This window comes from Lycorma delicatula, chromosome 2 (assembly GCF_047948215.1).
Source record: "Lycorma delicatula isolate Av1 chromosome 2, ASM4794821v1, whole genome shotgun sequence".
Lineage (NCBI taxonomy): Eukaryota > Metazoa > Arthropoda > Insecta > Hemiptera > Fulgoridae > Lycorma > Lycorma delicatula.
The window spans coordinates 59,819,681-59,841,067 of NC_134456.1; the positions used below are offsets into that span (position 1 = coordinate 59,819,681).

The following is a 21,387-nucleotide window of genomic DNA, read 5'->3' on the forward strand; positions in this document are numbered from 1 at the left end:
AAATTACAATTTAATATTATGTATGATTTATTAATGAGTAGTCATAATTTTATTATAATAATTATAAGTATGTAACAGACAATCTGAAATTTCACAGCAATACTTTGGGAGTCGATTTGGCACAAAAATATGAGAAAAAAGTTGCTATAAGCAAACATCCTGAAATTGTTTGTGATAAGTTACAGCCAACAAAATATTTCTTCACCCTGATTTCTGCTTCAAGGATAAAGTCAAACCATACTGAAAATCTTGGGATCCAAATTAAAGGGTAATTTAATCTAATTGAACTGAAATATGATGTTTTCATGTTTATTTTTAAAATTTTTTCCCCTTTCTCATTTCATTTTTAGATTGTCATGTTTAGAAGTGTAAACATAGTTCGTTTACTTCGCCGTGACGTCCAGTTCCGTGGACTTTTACCGGCGAAGTTCTAACGAACTTCTTGATAAACAGATATAAGATGACTGCAATGATATGGATAATAGCTCAGAAGAAATAAATGCATAAAAGAGGAATTGAAATTCTGAAGAAAATATGGTAAAATGTCTCCTGACAAATAAGTACTGAAAGTATTTATTTAATTAATGAAAAAAGTTAAATTACTACTACTTAGAGTACTAGAAAGATCTAGGTTTATTTATTAAAAATAAAAGCAATTTAAAATAATAAACTATCGGATGAACTACATTGTTTAAGCATCTATAATTCCTATTTTGTAGTTTGTTGTAAATATATTCAACTGGAAGTTTATACATGCTACATAATGTTTTGTACTATGATTTATGCTTCTTTTTGTTGCTAAGAGAACCGTACACCAACTTGTATTTAAACCAATAAATATTTAAACTGGATGGATATTGAATTTTGTGTGATGAATATAAATAAGTGCAAATTAAAAATAAATAAATTCACACAATTCATTCAAAATAAATTTTATAATGTTTAATAAAATAACAGATATTCTAACAATTAAAACTATTTAAACTACAGTTTTAATAAAAACTATATTGTAACTACTTACGTCATTAATAACACACATTAAGTTGTTCAATACATTTAGGTGTGAGGCTATCCACACAAATGCAATTAAAAGCTATTTAATTTTATACCAAGGAAGAAATGATGGTAACAGTAAAGAGGCAGTCCACTTGCCAAACCCATTATCATACGAGATGCATTTATAAACAAATAATAGTGCATGGATACATTACAATATAAACAAATTTTTTATTATGCCATTTATTAACAGTATTATTATTGACCAATCATTTTGCAACATAGTTGAAAAATATATGTTTGCAAGTTAGAATTTTTTGAAGTTTTATTATTTTTAAAGGTAAGTTTTAAATATCCAGTTTTCCTTTGCAAACCCACCGAGTTGGTATAGTGGTGAACGCGTCTTCCCAAATCAGCTGATTTGGAAAGTCGATAGTTCCAGCGTTCAAGTCCTAGTAAAGCCAGCTATTTTTACACAGACTTGAATACTAGATAGTGGATACCGGTGTTCTTTGGTCGTTGGGCTTCAATTAACCACACATCTCAGGTATGGTCGAACTGAGAATGTACAAGACTACACTTCATTCACACTCATACATATCATCCTCATTCATCCTCTGAAGTATTATCTAAACGGTAGTTACTGGAGGCTAAACAGAGAAAAAAAGTTTTCCTTTGCAACATAATTGGCTGTATATCATTTAAAACGACTAAGACCTAGGTTCATTCTGGCTACCTATAGCTGTCGCAATCAGAATTCTATATTTCTTCATGAATTTACTGTACTGGGAACACGAATGTTTAACTGAATACTTGTTCCACATTAAGCTTAAACAGGAAAGTGAGGAACAAATTGGCCTGTCATCCTGTGGTTTAAGGGAACTGGATCATCACAAAAAACACTCTTCTGAACCAGATAATTCACTACCTCAAACTTTTTCGGTCAGTACTTATATCACTCTAATCAAGATCAGTTCAGAATTTATGGTTGCTATGCTCAAATACTAAACTCTTTTCCTTAGAGGTCAATTACTAAAAGTGGTTGATTCATTCTTATGATATTCTGGAGGTATCTAAATTTCTTGAGACCTACAATTATTGTAAATTTTGTACAACTGGGAGACAGAAAGAGTGTATCTGTAGATGGTTACATCCATGGATAGCCAGACTGACGTGTATTGCTAATTAGAACTTAACAGCAGAATGTTGACTGGTAGCAGTATCATGGAACCATTAGTGCTTAATATGTCTTGTTTGGTTGTAACTCAAACTGTCAAGGCAACCACCAACCATTTAACACATACTTTAAAAGCAATAAGTAAGACTTGAACTGAAGGTGATTCAGATTTAATTTAAAAAAATAATAATGTTTCTAGAAGTGAAAATATTTATTAACTGTTACCCATAAACTGACATGGTTTGCTAACCTTCAAATATGTAATGTCAGGAAGGTTTTTTAAATTAATAATAAATGGAACTATTGTATCAGAGGTGCATTCAATTTAAATTTCAAGATATCTATACATATTATACATAAAATTAACTTATTTGGTTTCCACTGATGGTGGAGTCTGGATAAATGTTTTTAGACAGACAGTTCTTTTTAATTTCACAAGATTCTTTTATCCATTCAAGTCTCAATCAGTTTTCTTGAGTACCTCTTTAATTTCTGGAAGAAAATTCATTTTGTATTTTCTTCCAGATATGCTGCTTCCCTTCTGGGTAAAATGTTCAATTTCTCAAAGGAATCTGGACAGGGAGCATAAACTGCTTGGAGGGTGCTATAAGCTTTTCCACATGTGAAGTATATGTCTCATTCTTTAGTTCCTTTGCTATGATTACCAACTACTATGTTTTCTTAGCACTGATTCCTTCTTCCAACTTTGAGTTTTGTAATGCAGGTTTTTATTGTATTTCAAAATTTACAAAAAAAATCTCAAATGCTAATTACTTTGGATGATATTTGAAAAAACTTGAAAGTCTAAAATGTGATCTGAAAGATATTAAATTTTTTTTGGAATTATCAATAAAGGTGTATAACTTAACTTAATTTAACTTATCAATCTCAACTTAAAGTGGATAAGAAGATCAAACACAAGGTTTTATAATGTACAGGCACCCAAAAAGGTTCTTGTACATTATTCTAAATGATATGGAAAAAATAATTGTTGATTTAATTAAGAGTAATAAAATAAAAATTGATCATTTAGGAAGAGGTCATAATAGAATTGGAATTGAAAAAGGGTCTGGTAGACCTGTAGCAGTAAAATTTGTATTCTATGAAAAGAAAAGAAATGTTGTTGGGAGCTGAAAATTTAAGATATTCTAGGGTGGAAGTTTTGAAGATTTCACTGGTAGAATAAGAAATATTAAAAATAAACTGAAACCAATTTTTCTCTAAGCAAAAAATCAAGGGAAACATGCAACTTTGAGATTCAGTTAAGTTGTTAATGCCAAATATTTTTCCCTTGAACTAATAAATAAAAATCATTGATTGGAAACAACATCTTGTAACAAAAAACAAGAAGACCAGTCATCACACAGTCAGCAGCTCATAGTGATGGTCTAGTATATTCCTGAAGACATGATACAAACCCCAAAGATTGAAGATTCAGGCTCAGAAGAACAGGCTCACAGATAATGTCTTAGAACAGTAGTCACCGCAAGATATGATCACCAGAAATAGTGCTAGATGTGATAACAAAATATGAAAAATAAGTGGGTGTCAACAGGATTCAGGATGTGTGAGAGGGTCAGTTAATAAGATTCAGGATGTGTGAGGGGATCAAGTAAATAAGGAAGTAAATAAGGATTTGTACACAGGTATGGGTTAAGGTATATTTAAATTTTATATTTTGGAATTTGCAATGGTATATCTTAATATGTATAATTTAGATGTAGAACATCAAATTTAGGAGAGAATTAAAAGTGCCATATACGGAAGAGGGGCAGGGGTTAATTGAATTAATTAAAACCTCTAATTTATAAAATTATTTATAGTAATTCTTCTTTATTATTACTACAGATAGAGAGTGACTGCATCAAAATTGTATTGGATTGGTTTATTTTAAAAAGGATAATTTTTATGAGAGCCTACTTACTTTTGAAAGATCTTTAAAATAAATAAACTTTTACCAAATTCAGTACCATCGATTTTGGACAGTGATGTATAATTTGAGAATTGACAATTTAAGTCTGCTGATGAAGATACTATTCATTTCTAGTTTGTCATATTATAAAAACCGGTGTGATAGTGCAGTAGGAATTATAACTTCAGTAATTTAAACAGAACAAGTACATCTTTAATAATGTATAGAGGCTCCCACCATGGACTATTCCAGAAGTCCTCCACCCATGCTGTATCTAATCCAATGGCTTTTGTAAGTAGTTCTCTGTAGCCCTCATATCTTTTTTTGTACAACTCTGAACTTGGCACTAGGCAAAGATGTCCCTCTCAGTCTTCCTTCAAACCTCAACTGATATTTACATATAAGCTGCTGATTCTCTGGCTTCCTCGGGTATTTTTACACGATGTATTACGCTTGATTTTTCCTTCATTTTAGAATTTCACGATTTTCTTCTTTCTTCCACGTTCTTCTTCTTGTGGTCATAGTTAATTTCCTCTTTCTTTTTACAACTTTCTATTTTCTGTATTATCTATTAACAATTTTTTTTTCAGGGCTTATCTTACTTCAGTTGACTAACAACTAACTCTTCTTAGCCTGTTGTTTCTTTACTATTAACTAACCTTACTTTAATGTAACTTTATTTTTTAACCTACCTATCCTAAAGTACTTTTCTTTAATTACCAAACTTTATGACTAATTCTAAAAAGGGAGCTCGATTTAGATATATTCCTTTGAATCACGCCCCTTCACACCCTTGGACAATTTTCTATACTCTATCACTTCCCTTCTTCACTAAGATTAGCTTCAGATATTTACTGAACCTATTGTACATGATCTTATTACTACAAATGTCCTCTAATCTATGCATTGCTCTCCCTCAATTGCCGCATGAACTGTCACCTTTCTTCTCCAAATCCTTTGCACACAAGAAGCACGTGTTCTGCTGTTTCCTCTGATCCAAATCACACACTGTTCAGATCCAGCACTAATCCAAAACCTGAGCTTACTGTTAAAGCTCCCCGTGCCTGGTCAATGCCTATGCATGCAGTGATCTACTGTGAGCCCCTTCCTGCTGCATCTTTCTCATACATCCAGGAAAATCATGTATATGTACCTACCCTTTGTTGAGTTATTCCACCTGGCTTGTTATTCATCGTATCCTTCCTCGATGATTCTATTCTTCTTTACCAAAGTGTTATCTCATACTTACATATACTTCTCTCATATTTTCTTATGCTCTCTTGTTGTTATATCTAGTGGATTAAAACCAGCAACCACACACATTACATCGCTCGAAAGTGTTTGGTATCATATGATGACAATCAACATTATCAATCGTTTTGAAGAGTAACAAATTCATCCTGTGCACCTAGATTGATGCTCTGTACAACATGATTTCTTCTATCAATCCTTTATATAGAATTTTTAATGTCAGCATTTCTAGACCCACTTGTAGTTAACTACTCACTGGACTTTGTTGAACATGTTGAAACTCTACCACCAACCTGTGTCACATTCTTCTTGTATTTTTTTTCTCATCCATTTTAATTCCTAATTGCCTTTGGGTTTTGGCAACCTTATTTTCATTCTCCTGATCTTCACCAGTGGCTTTCTCTGCAGCGCACCCTTTATCATCATCATCATCATCACCTTCATCATCAACGTAGTCTTTTCAGCACTGAGTCATCTTGTGCTGCACACTACATTTCCTCAATATCTCCACCACCCTCCTGGCTTGGTCTTCTAAGTGGTTCCATGAGTTGGGCTTCACAGTGAGATGGACCATCCATGTAGGCTCTTAATCTACAACCTTCTGGCAACCATAGCCACAGGAAAGAATCAAATTGTACGATCCGCGTGAGTGGAATCATGACGCTTCCTTGTAACACCCTTTGCTCAAATACTTCTTCCATTTGGCAGAACCATGCCTCAGTATTACTTCACTGCCCTTGAAGTAGCTCCCTTCTTTTTTTGTCTTCAGTAATTTGACTGGTTTGATGCAGCTTCCCAAGATTCCCTATCTAGTACCAATTGTTTCATTTTGGTATACCCCCTACTTTCTACATCAATTTGTTTTACATATTCCAAACGTTGTCTGCCTCCACAATTTTTCCCATCTACCTGTCCCTGTAATATCAAAGTGACTATTCCAGGATACCTTAATAGTGACATATAAATCTGTCTCTTCTTTAACTATACTTCTAAATGTTTCTTTCTTCATCAATTTGCCAAACACCTCTTCATTTGTCACTTTATCCACTGATTGTTTATTTCCCCTTCATTCTCGGGTACTGCACCGCTACAATCTGCGTATTTTGCAGATAACTCCGTTACACCGACAATGTTGCGCCAATTGGTATTCCTCACTGCGTCGCTAGCAAACTCCTTGACAGCGACAATAACCGTTTTTCAGACATCTTTTTGGAGCTAGCACACTCGTAGTGCGATGTCATGCTTACATGCGATTTCATCATCTCGATTTACTGGCTTCCCATTATCGATCGGGTTAGCCGGTAAATGCTATAATTAACATTTAATAAAACAATACAGTACAAACTAAACGATAAACAGAGAGCGCGTAAAATAAATTTTTTAAGACTTTCCCATGTTGGGCCCTTGGACAACTCGGAATATTAGAAAGCGTGTGCAGAGAGTCAGCGGGGTAGTCCCTGGGCTCACAAGGCCCCAACCGTCCTCCCTATACTCGCCGGCCTATTATACACAGGAAGTATTTTATTAAACTGAACAGAAGCCTAACAACTGTATACGAGAATAGTCAGGCCCAGCTCTATTTTATCCTGAAACCAACTCGTACACGCGTCTAACATCACAGGGTCTCTTACTGGAATAGAACGAGTGAGTTCGACGTACGCAGAGTTTGTCATCTGGATGTACATGCCCAGCCGCTGCCCCGCTCATTACCACAGGCATGGCAGAAACTCTCCCTTTTCAAGTTACAGCGTGACCCATGAGAGAGGAGAGAAGAATGCCCGAGCACCGCTGGTCTACTGACCACCAACTCTTCTGGCTTAAGCCTTTAAGAAGGTTGTATCCCTACCGACACTCCTTACATTGGCCGACTCTCTTCCCGCCCCGCTGCCTACACAGTATAAACTGCCAGAGGAAAACCTGTGCATAGTATCTGTTGTAGAGCAGGAACTCCATCCAAGTAACCACTGCAGGAATCCACTTCTACGCCGAAAGAGTCACCGGTACTCATAGACGACTCCCCGGGTTCGTCCGTTTTTTTCTCAAGAGGTGGTTCCGTTTTTCTCAAGAGTTGTGGCACCATGCTATTGTAGCAACAGAGGTTCCCCTCCTGTTGCATATTTCTATATTTTACCCTAAAAATTACAGAATTTTTACGAGATCACAAAGTAGATTTCATAACAATCAAATCGAGTCCACAAGTCCCACATTTCAGGCGGAAGCAGCAAGTTATGCACCTACAGCGACACAATACATATCAAAGTTAAATCCGGATATGCAGGCCCACTTATTGACATAAACCGGGCCCCCGGCTCATCACTAAGGTCCACCAGGACGGATGTTTATAGCAATTTTGCATTACACTTCACACCATAACATTTATGGGAATCGCCCAGCTTAAATAATATATCGCATCTGCCTCGAAGGGGCAGAACAAGTACAACTGATTTAGTATTGATAAATTATCATTTTCTAAATTTTATATTAGACGTGAAGCTATTTATTCTATTTTGTGTTCCAATCACTTGCCATTTTCATTGCACACACTTTATGAAGTGAATAAGGAATTAAGTTAGGAAAAATTTGACAAAAGTGGATTTAAAGGTAAAATTAAGATCCAAATGAAATATTAATGAAAACGTGAATTACCTTTTTACTAAATAAAAATAAAAGTGGTATAATTACCAATATATTATTTCAAGATATATTGCAACCATACTTAATTTGAGAGTTTAATTTAACGAATTAAATACTGTTGTTACCTTGTCTACAAAAAACCCAAAAAAACAAGGCTTTGAGAGAATTTCAAATGAATTTTACCAAGCGTTACCAGATTCTTGAAAATATATCTTCTCGACAGCAAGAAGATATATTTTCAAGCTTAATGAAATATTTACGGAACAGATCATACAGTCAGATAACAAAAATTTATTTTAATAGATAATAAAATTTATTTAATGTCAAAATAAAAAAAAGTTTTTTTCTATACAAGTAGATAAACAGAAATGATTCAAAAATGTTTAGAGTTACTGCTCTCATCAACTGTTTATTAAAAATATTTATGCAGTCAGTTAAAACTCTTTTGACTGTCTGGGCAGAAGACAGAAATATTTTATCTAGGAATCAGGAGAGATTATGAAAAAGATTAAATTAAACTGTTAAGTTTTGTTAACAATATTTTTATTCTGAACTCATTAATTTATGACTAGGTCAGGTTAAGTGAAACAGAAAAAATGGTTTGTCATGTTTCTATATCTTCAATCCAGCTTTTTATTTAGCTCTGCAGTCATGCTATAAATTATTTGATATGATTAGGTGTACGTAGATATTTAACAGTTGGATATTTTATGAACAAATAAGGTGAATCATAATTGTTTGGATCTAAGGAGTCTCTGGTCTCTTTTCACGAGCAGAGATTTACGTGCTATTTTTGAGCTGGTGGTCGAGTGTTTGTTGTTGATTTACTGGGGAAGGTAAACCTTCCCCAGTTTCACAATCTTGCTGTCTGAGAACTGCTACAACGGTTTTGTGTCTTTATTGGTAAGACGATCCATTTCCATCTCACGGGGATTCAGAGTATTTTGGCGCACGATTTGTTCGAGCACCCGTTTCATTGCGGGGAAAAGAGTGGTAAGGACTCCTAGTCGCAAGTCCCTGTTACGAGCAAAGGGGCCGCCTTTACCCTTAGCCCTGCTCACGCTCTTTTAAAGCGGGACTGCAATCTGTAACTATGAGTTGATCTTTGATTTCACATATTTGATCCAGTAGCGGCAAAGAGGTGCAAAGAGTGACAGGAGAATTCAGAAGGTCTCCAGCTGCCGGTGGCTCGCTGCGGGTAGTCGTCACGCTTGTGGGCTTGTGCCCAATATCTCTGGATCGAAGAAATACAGCGGGCAATTTGTTCGTATACTGTTAGGTCAGGGAATCTCCGACCATGACCGATTTAAGAGAGATAGATGAGAAGCATAGCCGGAGGAGGGGGCCGGAGCTTTTTCCTTCGACCTCCTAAAATACTGGTTCTGACAATGACGGTACGGAAGTGGATATAGCGGTGACCATCCGGGAGGGTATGAACCCACTCATTGAAGAATTTTCACAAGCCGGAGGCAAACCTAGCAGCTCTGCCCCATTGACCCATGATGTTTTGGCGGAACTAGATGCCTTGTTTTCCTAACTAGCAAAACCCAAGAGTACAAACACAGCTATTAAGGGGAGATTATTGCCTCGTCTAGAATTCTTCCGAGCGACTTTCACAGCTCTCATGGTGGGTTTTGAAAATTTTACCTCATAGCCTAAGGAAGTAACTGCACTTCAGAAACCGGCCCCGACCCCGATGTAGCTGCCGCGTAGGTGTGCTGAGGTGGTTAGAGGAAGACGCAAAACCAGCCAGTGAAAGAGGTAGCGTTTGTCAGCAGAGCGGAGGGCTCGACTGTGTCCAGCAGTCAGCTGGAGAAAGACCTCGAGGTTGCCCTTCAAGGTGACCGGAAAGGTCTTAAAATCAGAAACATCAAAGATACCAACAAGGGATTAGTTGTAGCAGCGGACAATATCAAGAGCATTCAGGCAATTAAAGATTCCACTGCGGTTAAGCGATTGAATATAAAAATAGACCCGAAGAGAACGCGTAGGCCCCGCATTATATCAAAACTATGATATTGACCGTAGCCTTACCGATGATGATGTCTTGTCCCTCATTAGGGAACAGAACACTGATTTGGATGAAGCCACCTTCCAGCGAGACTGCAGGCTGGTCTTTAAAGCGGGTAGGCGTGATCCCCAGAAGTATCACAGAGTCTTTGAAGTGGGTTCTGATCTTTTTCAAAAATTTACGTCCTCAGGGAGACTGTTTGTTTATTTAGGGTCCTGCCGAGTAAAAGATTACGTGGATATCCAAAGATGTTTCAAGTGCTGCAGATGTAGTCAAGGCTAAATTGTGTAAGTTTGTCTTTGTGTGTGCCCAATGTGGTGAGGAGGGCCACAAGCGTGATGATTGTTCGCAGAGGTCCGAGGCTCCGGCCTGTGCTAACTATAAGAGATTGCACAACAATCATGAGCACCCAGTTGTTAGTAAGGAGTGGCTGTTACATAAGGTCCGTTACTTTAATTCCTTAGATGGTTAGGTTCGGTCAACTTAATGCCCAGGGTGCTTATATAGTCCAGGTTGAGTTAGGTGAGGTCGTGGGGAGACAGAGCCTCGATGTTGTCCTTCTGCAGCACCCATTTGTAATTAGGAGTGATCTGCCAGGCTTTCACATGGAAAAAGTTTTGTGTAGGGCATACCTGTATGTCTGCTATTCTGTGCAGGAAGTTGCTGGATAATGTCTTTATACAGCAGGTTTTTGATGCGCATCACGTTGTGGTCAGATTTTCCATTCCCGGACAGACCTTAGAGTTCTTAGTTCATATTTCCAATACAGGGATCCCACTGAGGAACATCTAGCGAGATGGGATAGGATTCTTCGTATTGTGGAAAATGGTCCAATCCTTATTGGTGCCGATGTCAATGCGAAATCACTTCTCTGGTACAGTGGGGTCACTGATCATGGCGGTAACTTAATTGACAATTTCATCGCGCAACATAATTTTGAGGTATTTAATATTGCAGCCCAGTTGGCCACTTACGTTGGTATGGTTGACAGACAAAGGGCCTTTTCAGGTTCAAATATTGACATCACCATTGGTAGGGACATCCTTGGCAGGATCCTTGTCTAGTCTGTGGTCGACGACTATTCTAGAGATTATCGGTTGATACTTTTTGAAATAGTGGATGAACTGCACGATGGCCATGAGGGAGACTTTCCTGTTTGTGGGGGCCCTTTCTGCATGCATAGGAGGGCGGACTGGCTGAAATTCTCCTCTTTGTTGAAGTCCAGGCTGAAGATTTTTTATTCGAGACCTTGATGGCCTGCCATTAGATGTCCTGGCAGAAAATTTCTCTTCTGCGATGGTGATATTTCAGCCATCGGACCGTTTCCCTGCGTGATGGTGGCTCGGAGGTTTGCAAAACCTTAACTAAAGGATGCACTCAGGGCAGTGTTATGAGTCCCCTTCTTTGGATCTAATGAATAAATTAAAGTGGCTAGCCTATTATTGTAAAAGTTTATATTTCATTGTTAATGAAGGAAAAATAAAAATCATTCAATTTCAATAGAGTAGGCTTAAAACTGGATAGTTGTTTGATTATGTGGGTAAAAAATTGGAGATTTGTAGTAATTTTACATATCTAGGTATTAATTTTGTGGGTTCAGCCAATTTCAGTATATCTGTAGAAATTTCTGAATAAAGCAAAAGGATGTCAGAATCAGTGGATTGTTTATCAGAAAAGATGAGATCAGAGGATAGGGAAATCAAAATAAAGCTGTGGAAAGCTGGGTATGAGCAATTTTGTGTGATTCAGGGATGGGAGGGAGTCTTTATAATACTTAAATTATTGAAAAATCTCAGTTGTAATTTCCGAAAAGAATTTTGCTTTTAAGCAGGGCTACACATTGATTAGAACTTCAGCAAATAATTTTGTGATCTTTATAATAGATTTAAAAAAAAAAAAAATTAAATTCCTATGTGTAGATAAGAATTTGCTATCAAAGATTACTTACTATGATCTCAGACAGAAACTTTAAAGATTATTATAGATGTAACTAGGTTTTGTTTTTGTTCATTCACAATATAGTATGTACATATAAGCAAATAATTTATAGCATATAATTTAAGAATAATTAAAGATTACTTCAGTGAAAATGTACTTTATTTATATTAAAAAAACACACAATTTTAAATATAAAAATGATCATAAATTATTTTATAATATTATTAAATTATGACAAATATTTTGAGCAATCTTAAATTTAAATTAAAAAATTAATTTAATAGTTATAGTAACTAATTCAAATGAATTTAGTAAACTGAGACTGAAAAACTTAACTAAAAATGAATAAAACATGCATCAGAATATTTTGCTACATAAAAAACTGAAATATCTCACATTTACAAAGTAAATAAAGCACATTTGTTTAAAATTTGTTGTCAGTAAATTGTATACTCAAACTAAAACAGATAAAATTAATAAAAGGAAATTATTAAACTTAAATTTCATATGATTTTCAAAGTTGAATTTTTGAAAAAGATCGAACATAAAAAATATAAAAAAAATAAAAAATAGCAATTCAATACTTTATCATTTAAAGATATGACTTGGTATTATTATAATCTTACCATTATTAAATTGAAGAACAGTCAAGTGGAAGACTGCTATTTTTTAATATTATGTCAACATTAATAAACATAATTGTTAAAAGAAGACTGAAAACACTTATCAATACTTATCTCAGAAAGTCAACATTTTTAAGTACTGACATAAATACATTTTGAGAAGTGAAATAGAACCTTTGTCTTAAAACATATAGAAAGTAATTCTTTGGAAATAGTAAATTATCAAAACTTAAAAAATAAAAATCACTTTCATAAATATGAGGGTTTTGCTACTATAAATTAATTTAGTAATTTGCATTACTAAATTAAATGACAGTGAAGAATTTGGTAAATGTGAAAAAAAGAAGTTGGGTTGGAAGCCTGAGGTTAGAGCCTGTAGAAAACCAAAAAAAATTACATTTCTTTGTTGTTTTCAGGTGACAATAATAAAAATATAAAATAGTGTAAAATGCACCTCAGAGGTAAAATTTCAGTTTGCAATTATTTGATTTAATTTCACATGATTAGGTATTTCTCAAATAATATCTTTCTTTCTTTTTCCTGTTTAGCCTCCGGTAACTACCGTTTAGATAATTCTTCAGAGGATGAATGAGGATGATATGTATGAGTGTAAATGAAGTGTAGTCTTGGTACATTCTCAGTTCGACCATTCCTGAGATGTGTGGTTAATTGAAACCCAACCACCAAAGAACACCGGTATCCACGATCTAGTATTCAAATCCGTGTAAAAATAACTGGCTTTACTAGGACTTGAACGCTGTAACTCTCGACTTCCAAATCAGCTGACTTGGGAAGACGCGTTAACCACTAGACCAACCCGGTGGGTTCTCAAATAATATCTACTTTGCAGCAGCCTTACTCCCTTCTTTATCTTACTATTAATAAGGTACAGGATTTCTTCTTTACCTACTAGGTTCAATCAAGTCTCTGTGTAAGGGCTCATCATACCTTTACAAAGCAAGATATTTTCTCACAGCGAATTCTTTTCCCAATTGAAAGAAAATCTTTAAAACAAATATGATCTTTATCAAAGGAATCTCTTTTTTAATCATATATATTTCAGTATTGTAGGTCACTTATGAAACTGGCATTTCCATTTTCAACTTAACATATATCTCATGCCAGGTTTACTAAAGAAATTGAGAAATGAAGTTACATATTGCCTTCTTCATTGAGCCAAACATATTCTTGTACATCAGCATTGCAAGCTCACAAAAATTTAGTTGTTTTGACCACATGGATTGACTGAATAATGAACACATTAGCCTTTGACAAAGTGATTCTTTATATAAGAAAGAATGGAACAGATAGTATACAGCAAAAAATTAATGTGCCCCTTCTGTCAAGAAACAATTAGTTATATGTAGATTGCCTCTTCCCAAAATGGGAAACAGTTTATTATAAATTACATATTTTAATGGTAGGGAGTTCACAACTGAAGCATGGATTTTTATTGATGTAACAAAAATTAATGAAATGGTCAAAGAAAAATGTGAGATCAAACTCGAAATCAAATCTGGATATTATGGTAATCCATAGCAAATGATTGCTAGCAAAAATATTGATCAACATGTTTTTAAAGAAACAAAAATTTTAAATTATATACAAAAAATCTCACGGATTTAGTACTTTGAATACCCTGCTCCCTCTGCAAGAAATTAGCTTCTATAAGTAACCTATAAAATTACATAAATAGTAGTTATGATGAGATTCCTTAAAGGAAAAATTTTAATGGCTCCCGAAATACTTATTAATATTTTCTTTACTTTTAAAGTTTTTCTTTTTCAAAAAAAATATAATTAATTAGGTCTGCAAATATTATATGATATAAAATATAACTGAATAAATATTACTGTAATTTATATAAATACATTTTTAGTAGACTATCATTTTTTTAAATATAATATACCCGAGATTGAGCATAAACATTTTTAAACAAAATAAAAATATTTTAACCAACCAAACTTATAATAAAAAATATTAAAATAAAGAAATACTGAACATTAATGTTATGTACATAATTTATTTTAAATAAAATAACAAACAAATAAATTATACAGATAAATATATAATAATAAAATATAGATAATTAACAACTCAATCTTTACTAATCATGCTATAACAAATACTATAATTATATTATTACTTAACTATGTAAATGAATTATAAATGTTACAAAGTACTGGTAACAAAATATCATGAACATTACTTTTGCAATGCATAAATTATGACCAATTGCTTACCGACCTCTTACTTTTATACTTTAAAATTAAACACAAAGGATTCTAATGGAATTTTTTGTTTAAATTATATATTAAAACCATCAATTAACTTAGATAATTTATCTTTAATGTTACATTATGCTGTACCACAACAGCATTAGTCTGTTATATTACAGAACAGTTGTAAATAAAAATATAATAAATATCTATTACTCAACAAATAAATTTTGATGCTATTTAATTTTTTGTAAATGTTTTGTTACAGGCAATATTCCAGGCAATAAAATCTGTCCCATAGAAAAATGTTTAAATCCCATCAATAATGATAATCAGACAAGACATACCAAATAGAAGCAAACAAATTAACAAACTAAAAATAAACTCGCACAACAAAGAATGGTACAACGCTTTGAAATTCTTAAGTGTAGATTATTAAAAAAAATTATGTCATTCCAGAGTTGTTTCAATTTGATGAGGTTTTTTATTGCCCTAAGAACATCTTGGAAAGATAAATACCATAATAATTGTTCTGTACATTAGTTACTACTGTTTGTACAGTTTCAGCTGAGATAGGTAATTGAATACTGGGTACAGAATGCTTAAAGTCGCAATTAATAAATGGAAAAAGCAAAAGATATGCTAAAAACTAATTAAAATAAAAATTAATATTTTAAAGCTTTAAAAATAAATTATTTTTACATTCAAAGCTTGAAATGTAAAATAAATTCCTTTCTCAAACATAAATAACAAAACTAATTTGAAAAAATGATTGCTCATTTATGTATAGTATTGAAGGTTTTGAAGCATATTTTCTGATTTCAATTAAACTCATGGAGCACATATTTAAGTAGAACTGAAAATTAAGTTTTCATTGATAGATGGAGTTGCTTTCAAGGATATGTGTGAAAGTGCTAAGTGGAGATCTTATGGGAAAGTTTTAACTTTTCCTCTTTTCTTATAATTTTGGTGGATCACGTATAAAATTTTCAGAGTGATGCTGAGGATTAGTGTTTTCCTTCCTGTGCAGGAGGAAGACAGTTTAAGGTCCTGTCAGAGAATTTAAATTTTCAACTGCTTCTTGATTGTATCTATTATTTAGGTTCTAATCAACAACAAATTCTGATCTGGTGATCCTTAAATATAATCTGCTGGTACACTCACTAAGTAGACAAGACATGGGGCTACTTGTCGAATTTGTTTTAGGAAAGCTATATTATTTATAATTTCTAGAATAAATATGAATAAAACAATTAAATCTACAAAAAATTTCACAAATTAGATTATTTCAATCCTTGAAGTTCTTGAAGATTTCTAACATTACAGATGATAGTAAAATTCTGTTTTGTATAATGTGATAACCTGTGGTGTTTTGGAAATTTATTGAAGGTTTTGATGAAAATATATATTGCCTGTAACCTACATAATTGTAATACATAAATAAATAATAATGAAAAAAAAGATTACCATTATTTTCTGAGAATAATACACAATATATTTTCTTGACAAATTGATAATTACACTTCTAAAGTTTAAATTTCATTCAGTAAAATATATATGTTTTAGTATTTATCATTTGGCAATTAGAGTTAGTAATTCAAAATATTTCTTGTTTAGGCCAAATGTCAGTTGACAATTTCTGAATTCAGAAGACAGAAAAACATAACCAAAAAAGATAAATATTAGGGAATAGAATTAATTTTTAAATAAAGATATTTATGTCTGTTTTCTATGAAATTTTCTTTATATTTTTAAACCTGAAAAATTCCATCATATAATTTAATTAAAAAACTCTATTGAGCATAGAAAATAATAACATTGATATTAATTTCAATAAAATTATCCTAACTAACAACTAGATTATAATTAAATAATTTTTAACAATGTAAATTTAAATAATATATTATTTATAAAAAAAAAGTATATAAATATATAAAACTTATATATCATATAGCATGCAGATTATATCTATATAATCTTGAGATGTGTAGTATATATATATATATATATATATATATATATATATATATAAAATCCATTAATAACAAATAACATTATTATTAATCTTAACTAAAATGAGTATTATTACATTTGTTCATAGAACTTACTCTGAAATATATATCATAGATATATGGGATTAAAACACTGGTGGTTCAACCAATGACAACAATATCTTTGCCTTGAAAACATGAAAGTGACAAATTTTAAATAAAAACTTTTATTTACAAAATCATTGTATAATTATTTACAAAATAATTATTGTCAATTTACGAAATGAGACATCATACGAATCAATCATTATTGTCATAATGTTACATAGCATACTCTAGTGCTGAAAGAAAAAAAATTAACTTGTCATGATACATTATATTTTAAAATGAAAAATTAAAACGTTTTAATACTTTACAAAAAATATTTTTTTTTCTTTAGATTCTATGATGTACAACTTTTTATAAAGCAAATATCTTAAAATTCCTTTATAAATACAAAGAAATGTATTATTTCAAACATAAATCATTAAATTTTGCAAAATAAAACGGTTTTATTAAAATCAGAATAAAAATAATCTGATTAAATTTGTCACTAAGATTATGACATATTATTATATTGATGTCCCACCAATAATTAAACATGAACGACAGACAGTCGTGTAACACTAAAAACTAAAAAAAAAGAAGAAAAAAATATATACAGATATGTTTGGAAATTACCTTCCAAATTATTTATTTTAAGATTAGTATGTTAAAAGCTAGATAATTAACAGGAGGCACATACCTCATTATATGTTAGTAAACATAAATCAGTTAAAATTGCCTAAAATGGCATACTTTTCCTTCCATTTTTGACTGACAATGTACAACCATAACTTAAAACTTAAGTTGGATGACATGTCAAATCACCATGGAATTAATAAATTATAATAATTTACAACACAAACTACATTTTCCTCTGTAAAGCTTGCATTTTACTGCAAGTCAAAAGAGCAGATAATTACACGTTTACAAACTGTATGGATGACAAAACTGATAAACAAGTCTTTGAGAACGTTCTGTCTTTTTCATTATTCCTTTTTTGTAATACTGCCGAATAGATCTTGAAAGTTTATCATAATTCATAGCCGGCCTATTTTTCCTCTTTCCCCAAAGACGTGCTACTCTAACAGAATCTTCTATTTTGAAAACTCCCTTGCTTCGATCTAACCACCTAATACACGAACCATGAAGTTGTGGTTGAGCTAGTAATTCTTTTAAGAATTGCCAAAGATGTATGTGAGATCCTCCACCACCACGGCTAGATGGAACTTTGCCAGAACTTGATGAAGCTTGAGATGATGTTGTTGGTGAATCAGCTGGTTCATCATCATCATCATCTATAAAAAAATAAAAAAAATAAAAAAATGATGTATTTAACTTTAGTATTTTGAAGGAAATCATCATAAAATATAATAAATTACAAAATTTTAATTTACAAATAAAAACAGAGTATTAGGTATTAGTATTAGTATTAATGATAAGGTAGGAGAACCCAGAAACTAACAAAATGTAGCAAATTTATGGGTACGCATTTGCTGAAAAATGTGTTTTAGAATGAAATATATTTTTTCATGGATGCATATATTTCTTACATACATTTTTCTTTATATATACAAAGAAGAATATGTATTATACTTCTTTAGCTGTGCTATATTTTTACTCTAAGAGAAAAGTGTCAATTCTTTTTTTTTGTTTTTTCAATAAAAATACAGCACAATGTATATCAATAAAATAATTTACTAAATATCTAGTTTATTTTTTATCAATTTCAGTATTTCTTATATATTTTATCTATTTCTAAGTAGTGAAATAACTAACTATGAAGTTATACATAAAATTACATTAATACATTTTAATTCTTGAGAAACAAATTTATATGACTGTTAGAAAGATTATCATTATTCTAAATTCAATCAGTGTAATGATCAGTCTTCTAAAAGAACAGAAAACTAGAAAAGAGTGAGTATAAAGATGCAAAGAAAGCAAGCATCTTTTTTCAGAGCATTAGAATCATTTTCTGGCCTTTCTGATAATTGCCTTGCACTTTTGCAGATACGATATTGGATATTTTATTCTGAAACTTACATATGAAAAATAATCATGAACAAAGACATGGAAGATTGAAATTAGAATACAGTTTGGAAAGAAGAATATCAAGAGACGTGTTATAAGAGGCAGGAAGTAGAATAAGGAATGGATGATAGTGTATACAGCAATGACATAACTAGAAAACAGTAGGAATTTGATAATTTCCTAGAAAGAATTGGAAGATTTAAACTGCAGTGGTTCAATCAAATTAGTAAAATAAAAGAGAGCAGGTTTTAAAAGAAAATATTATGCTTAAATGAGGAAGATAGAAGAACAATATAAATCAGGGATAAAATGGATGATCATGGTGATAAAAGTGGAGATATGATGAAAGCATTAGTGGAAACACCTTTCCAAACACCTTTTCCGTTCTTGTATGAAGGAAGTTGGAGAATAGTAGTTAAGGCCTAATCTGAGAAAAATTGGAAGAGAAGAACTGATAACAATAGATGATATAAGATTAAGTAAAAGCAGAGAAAAATCAGATGCCTTAGGAGTTTTATAATGTATGATGACTTATATGGTTAAGGGATAATAAACACATTAAATGTATGAAATAAGTAGACTATTTTTAAACAATTTCTTAAGAGGAGATTCAATAAACGTATTTCAACATTATTATGACCGAATCATTGTGTATAGAGCAAAATTATTATCAGGTATATTATATTATTTTTTTTCTTTCGTAAGTTATTCAGATCTGTTTATCAATCAGCAAACAAAGTTGGGTGTGGTTAACATAATAGAACAGTTATTATAAATAACATTATTTGTTTAACCAATTCAGGCTAGGGCTTGGGCATTTGATTGATAGGTTGTATGGGTGTTTGGCAAGGTCATTTTGCATCAGCACTCTTTATGTATTACTCTGCCCTGCATTGTTTCAACTCAAATTATTAATTTTTTTTTATTATAGAATTTTTTTCAGGCAATAAATAATTTGTACATAAACTAATTTTTTTTCAGGAACATTTTTTTACATTACAGTTATAAAAGTATAATTTTTTGTTGCAATAATTATAAAAGTTTATTAAAATAGATAATTAGGTACATTATTTATTTTAAAAGTTAAAAAAATGAAATCTTCAGTACGTACATTTTATTCAATATTTTGACATGAAAACAAACCAATATGTAAATTAAAGGATAATCTTTTGATAAAGAGTTTGTTGTTATAGCCACTCTAAAAATATATTACTTTCATTTATACTTCTAAAAAATGTAAAAAAAGTTTTCTAAGGCAGTGTATATAACATATTATTTCATGGCAGAAAGAAGTAATTATTTTTTTTTACACTCTTTACCGTAGTCAGGCATACAAGGCAACTAAAATATAAATACACTTGCCAGAATTGCTTTTTCTGAGAAGTAAACTTTTGGTTTAATGGATCTCAGTTTTAAAAATTTTGAATTTTACAAGTCTTAAAAAAATCTAATTGATAAAATGTTGATATCTGCATATGCAGTATAAAATAAACTATAGGATAGTTACAGAAACTGAAATTAAATGAAATATATTTTAAAATAATATTTGTAGCTGTTCACTCTTTGTAATTACTGAACTGTGGTAAGATGTTGTTTTAATCTGAAATAACTAAACCATTATCATTATTTTTTATTACTTTATGCATTGATACTCTGTATTATTTTGTTTATGTAACAATTCTTTTGTGTTATACAATTGAAATCATTTTTTTACATTCTCTATCGTTATTTTATAAAAGTTTCACCAAACTTATTTTATCTGTTGCTTAATTTATTACATTATATAATTAGAGTTAAATTATACTGGATAAAAAATAGTTACAACTGATGTTAATATAATTATTAGCTGAAAAGGCCAATAAAATAAAATAAAAATCTGTACCTATATTTCAAGCACTGTTATAGTGTGTAACGTTGCAATTTTATTGTATTTAATCAAAATTAATATTTCAGTCTATATAACTGAGTCATAAAAATAAAAAAAAAAACATTGGTATACATGACTAGTAAATATAGTTTGATATTGTATGATGGTGTATTGAGATCAATGTGGACTAATTACATTCAGTAAATTTCAATAACATGATTCTAGCCAACTTTCTTTCACTCATGCTCTTATAAATGACTTATAAGTTACTGCCAACCAATACTTGTACAAAAATGTCTATTATTTTTCTAGTTTGCACATCAGTCTTGCTTATGTGCTGATCAGAATTTAGTAAGGAATACTTTGAGGTTTCAATGAATAGGTTACTAACTGTTTTTTTTTTTTTATTATACTTTTTAAGTTAGCCAAAAGGTATTGATGAAGTATTCATGAAGTAAATGAAGTATTCAAGTAAATGGTAGATCTAAAGTTGTAAGAAAATAGTTTAACTAAATCAGAATCTCTAAAATACTAACAGGAATCTTAGACATAACAAAAATTTACTTGGTTTTATAGATTTGTCGAAAAATTAAAAACAGTTTAATAAGTTTTATTTAAAATATAAAAATATGCATGGAAAAATATCTAAAGGA

The 21,387-nt window shown here is 31.6% G+C and overlaps 1 protein-coding gene across 3 annotated transcripts in view; it reads right to left on the bottom strand.

Annotated features, from left to right (window-relative positions):
* Positions 1–16,850: 16,850 nt before the first annotated feature.
* The window catches only part of Ets98B (DNA-binding protein Ets98B), a 73,737-nt gene continuing 69,200 nt past the window's right edge, over positions 16,851–21,387 (bottom strand). For 2 of the 3 annotated variants that reach the window (XM_075355394.1, XM_075355392.1), the window contains exon 6: positions 16,851–18,131. In XM_075355394.1, coding sequence (XP_075211509.1) covers positions 17,761–18,131 — 371 coding nt within the window. In that variant the 3' untranslated portion in view covers positions 16,851–17,760. The remainder of the gene's footprint in view (positions 18,132–21,387) is intronic. The other variant, XM_075355393.1, reaches the window with a different exon arrangement.